The 4,514-nt window shown below is 65.0% G+C and overlaps 1 protein-coding gene across 1 annotated transcript in view; it reads right to left on the bottom strand.

Moving 5' to 3' along the window:
* Positions 1–501: 501 nt before the first annotated feature.
* Positions 502–4,514, bottom strand: part of SLC39A5 (solute carrier family 39 member 5) — a 7,347-nt gene continuing 3,334 nt past the window's right edge. Inside the window, 6 exon segments of the mRNA XM_088180626.1 lie at positions 502–585; positions 2,408–2,488; positions 2,490–2,599; positions 2,885–2,965; positions 3,978–4,098; positions 4,377–4,438. Of these exon segments, the coding sequence (XP_088036752.1) occupies positions 502–585; positions 2,408–2,488; positions 2,490–2,599; positions 2,885–2,965; positions 3,978–4,098; positions 4,377–4,438 (539 nt within the window).

The following is a 4,514-nucleotide window of genomic DNA, read 5'->3' as shown; positions in this document are numbered from 1 at the left end:
GCGCAATTTGAAAATAAAAATAAAGCCAAGAGTGAAATGACGGAGCCGTGTCCCCCCCTCCCTGGATTTTCTGATTTCTCGGCCTTTCCCCCGCCAGCAGAAGTCCCAGAAAAACCCCAAAATCCGAATTTTGGCCCAGATATCCCAGATCTGTATTCTCAGAAATCCCGCATCATTTTCGGGGTGGAAAGGGAGGGAAAGGAATTTAAAATAATTTTTAAAACGGGGGAAAAAAAACAAAAAAAAAAACACAAAAAAAAAGGCAAAGCCATCCAGACTCGATCTATTTCCCACCCTGCAAGCTGAGACCGAATCCCGCAGGGTTTTTTTTTAATTATTATTTATTTTATTGCGGCTCGGGATCAATTCTGTTTATTAACCCTCTCTTGCCCGGGTTTTTTTTTTGTTTTTTTTTTTGTCCTTCCTCAGCTACCCCGGGGTGGGGACAGCGAGGGGACCCCCGGGTGGCCTCGCTGTTGTTTTTGGGGCGGGGGTCGCGGCTCAGGGCTGCAGCCAGGAGCGCAGGGGGGCCTCGGCCAGGGCGATGCTGAGCATGAGGGAGGCCCCGAGCAGGAACCCCGCGTTCTGCAGCGCCACGAGGCTCCAGGAGCCCCCCGCGGGAGCCCTCGCAGCGCCTCGGGCAGCTGGGCCAGGGCAGGGGGGGGCTCGGTGAGACCCCCGGGCACCGCCAGGCCCCGCCGGGAGCACACAGGACCCCCCCGGACAAATCCCCCAAAATCCCCCAGACCCCTCCAGATAAATCCCCCAAACCCCTCCGGACACCCCCAGACCCTTCAGGGACACCCCCAGACCCCTCCGGACACCCCCAAACCCTTCAAGACACCCCCAGACCCCCTCCAGACAAATCCCCCAAATCCCCCAGACCCCTCCAGATAAATCCCCCAAACCCCTCCGGACACCCCCCAAACCCTTCAGGACATCCCCAGACGCCCCCGGACAAATCCCCCAAACCCTTCAGGACACCCCCAGACCCCTCCAGACACCCCCAAACCCTTCAGGACACCCCCAGACCCCATCCGGACAAATCCCCCAGACCCTTCCGGACACCCCCAACACCCCCCAGACCCCGCCGGGCACCCCCAGACCCCTCCAGATAAATCCCCCAAACCCCTCCGGACACCCCCAAACCCTTCAGGACACCCCCAGACCCCCCCGGACAAATCCCCCAAATCCCCCAGACCCCTCCGGACACCCCCAAACCCCTCCAGACATCCCCAGACCCCGCCGGGGCACCCCCAGACCCCCCCCGGACAAATCCCCCAAACCCTTCCAGACCCCTTCGGGCGCCCCCAAACCCCCCCAGGACAAATCCCTCAGACCGCAAAACCCCGACCCTACAAACCCCTCAGATCCCTCAGACCCCACAAACCCCACAAGCCCTTCTGACCCCAAAACCCCCCCCAGACCCCCAAAACCTTCCCAGAACACACAAACCCCTCAGACCCCAAAACCCCCCTCAAACCCTACACACCCCCAGACCCCAAAACCTTCCCAGACCCCACAAACCCCTCCAGACCCCAAAACCCCCCTCAGACCCCACAAACCTTTGAGACCCCACAAATCCCCCCAACCCAGACCCCCCCCACACCCCGCAAACCCCTCAGATACCAAAATCCCCAGACCCCACAACCCCCTCAGACCCCCCAAACCCCAAACCCGCACAAACCCCAGACCCCGCAACCCCCTCCAGACCCTACAAACCCCTCAGACCCCCCAAACCCCACAAACCCCAGACCCCACAAACCCCACAAACCCCACAAACCCCAAACCCCACAAACCCCACAAGCCCCTCAGATACCAAAATCCCCAGACCCAACAACCCCCTCAGACCCCCCAAACCCCAAACCCCACAAACCCCAGACCCCACAAACCCCAGACCCCGCAACCCCCTCCGGACCCTACAAACCCCTCAGACCCCCCAAACCCCAAACCCCACAAACCCCAGACCCCGCAACCCCCTCCAGACCCTACACACCCCTCAGACCCACCACAAACCTTTGAGACCGCACAAATCCCCCCAACCCAAACTCCACAAACCCCAGACCCCACAAACCCCTCAGACCCCTCAGACCCCAAAATCCCCCACACCCTACAAACCTCCTCACAACCTACAAACCCCTCAGACCCCACAAACCCCCACAAACCCCTCAGACCCTAAAACCCCCTCAGATCCCCCAAACGCCACAAACCCCAGACCCCCCAAACCCCCTAAACCCCAGACTCTACAGACCCCAAATCCTACAAACTCCAGACCCCAAAACCTCCAAACCCCACAAACCCTAGACCGTACAAGCCCCACAAACCCCAAACCCCAGAAACCCCAAACCCCACAAACCCCACAAACCCCACAAACCCCTCAAACCCCCCATCCCCCAGCCCCCCGTACCATATCGGCCAGGGCCACATACAGGAACACTCCGGCCGTGGCGCTCAGGAGCCAAGGGGCGAGCGGGGGCCCCGCTGTGGCCCAGGGCCCCCCCCAGCAGCACCCCCAGCCCCGCCAGCAGCGCCGAGAGCGCGTTCAGCAACAGCACAGAGCGGGGGGGAGCCCCCGACCGCAACAGGACCGCCAGGTCACCTGGGGACAGCGACAGCGACGGGGATGGGGACGGGGACGGGGATGGGGATGGGGATGGGGACGGGGATGGGGATGGGGACAGGGATGGGGACGGGGATGGGGACAGGGATGGGGATGGGGATGGGGATGGGGATGGGGATGGGGATGGGGATGGGGACAGGGATGGGGACAGGGACAGGGATGGGGACGGGGATGGGGGACAGGGATGGGGATGGGGATGGGGACAGGGACAGCGGGACAGGGACAGGGATGGGGACGGGGACGGGGATGGGGACAGGGACTCACCCAGCTCGTGGGGCAGCTCGTGGCAGAGCACGGCCAGCGCTGTGCTGAGCCCGCTCGAGAGGCTGTGAGAGAAGGCGGCTCCTGCGGGGAGAGAGGACAGAGAGGGCCGCTCGTCCCGGGGCTGTCCCGTGTCCCCCCGTCCCCGGATCACCAGACAGCCCTTGTCCCCTTGTCCCCTTGTCCCCTTGTCCCCTTGTCCCCTTGTCCCTTTGTCCCTTTGTCCCCCTGAGCCCTGACCTTGATGCACCCAGAGCCCCAAGGAGCCCAAAGCCCCTGAGGGGTCCCAGGCCCTGAAAGATCCCAGCCCTTTTAAGGGGGTCCCAGCCCCCTGAGGGGTCTCACACCATCGAGGGGTCCCTGTCCCTGTGTCCCTGATGCATCCCTTGTCCCCCTGTCCCTTGTCCCCGTGTCCCGATGAACCCTTGTCCCTCCAGTCCCTAACAAGCATCCTTCTGTCCCTGGGGAAACCTTTTCCCCTCGTCCTTGTGCATCCCTCCTCCCTCCATCTTCATCTTCATCCTCATCCTCATCGTTGTCCCTCCTCCTCGTCCCCGTCCCCGTCCCCGTCCCCCGTCCCCGTCCCCGTCCCCGTTCCCGGTCCCGGTCCCGGTCCCGGTCCCGGTCCCGTCCGGCCCTCGCCAGCCCCGTCCCCGCCCGTCTCCATCTCTGCTTCCGTCCCAGTCTCTCTCCATCCCCGTCCTGCTGTGCTGCTGTGCTCGTGTCTGTCCCTGTCCCCCATCCCCATTCCCGTCCCCGTGCCCGTCCCTGTCCCTGTTCTTGCTCCTGTCCCCATCCCTGTCCCTGCTCCCGCTCCCTTTCCCGTTCCCATCTCCATCCCCGTTCCCGTTCCCGTTCCGGTGCCCGTTCCCGTTCCTGTGCCAGTCTCCATCCCCGTTCCCGTTCCCGTTCCGGTGCCCGTTCCCGTCTCCATCCCCGTTCCCGTTCCGGTGCCCGTTCCCGTCTCCATCCCCGTTCCCGTTGCCGTTCCCGTCTCCATCCCCCGTTCCCGTCTCCATCCCCGTTCCGGTGCCCGTTCCCGTCTCTATCCCCGTTCCCGTTCCGGTGCCGGTGGGGTCCCGGTGCCCGCCCGTACCGATGGCCAGCCCGTCGGTGAGGTTGTGGACGCCGTCTCCCAGCACCACCATCCACACGATGTCAGCGGCCGCGGGCCCGAGGGGCAGCGCGGGGCCGTGGGAGTGTCCGTGGGGGGGTCCCTGGGGGGGTCCCTGGGGGGGTCCCTGGGGGGGGCTCGGGGGGTCTCAGCTCCAGCTCCGGGTCCGGCGCCGTCAGGTGTCGCAGCTCGGTCCCCTGCGGGGGGATGGGCACCGCGGGTCCGGTGTGCGCCGGGACCGGCACCGGGGACCCCAACCGGCACCGGGACCCCAACCGGCACCGGGACCCCCCACCGGCAACCGGGACCACCCCAACCGGCACCGGGGACCCCAACCGGCACCGGGACCGGGGGCTCTGCGGGCTGCGAGGGGGCTCGTACCTGCCCGTGACGGTGCCGGGACCCCCGCGGGCAGCCCGGGGGTCTCTCCATGGGCGTGTCCCCTGGGGATAACGGAGCCGTTTGTGTGCAGAGCTGGCCCCGGTGGCGACCCCCGCGCCCGCCCGGTGCCCGCCGCTA

The sequence above is a fragment of the Sturnus vulgaris genome, chromosome 30, assembly GCF_052056855.1.
Source record: "Sturnus vulgaris isolate bStuVul1 chromosome 30, bStuVul1.hap1, whole genome shotgun sequence".
NCBI classification, from domain to species: domain Eukaryota; kingdom Metazoa; phylum Chordata; class Aves; order Passeriformes; family Sturnidae; genus Sturnus; species Sturnus vulgaris.
This window is presented reverse-complemented; position numbering and strand designations above follow the sequence as displayed.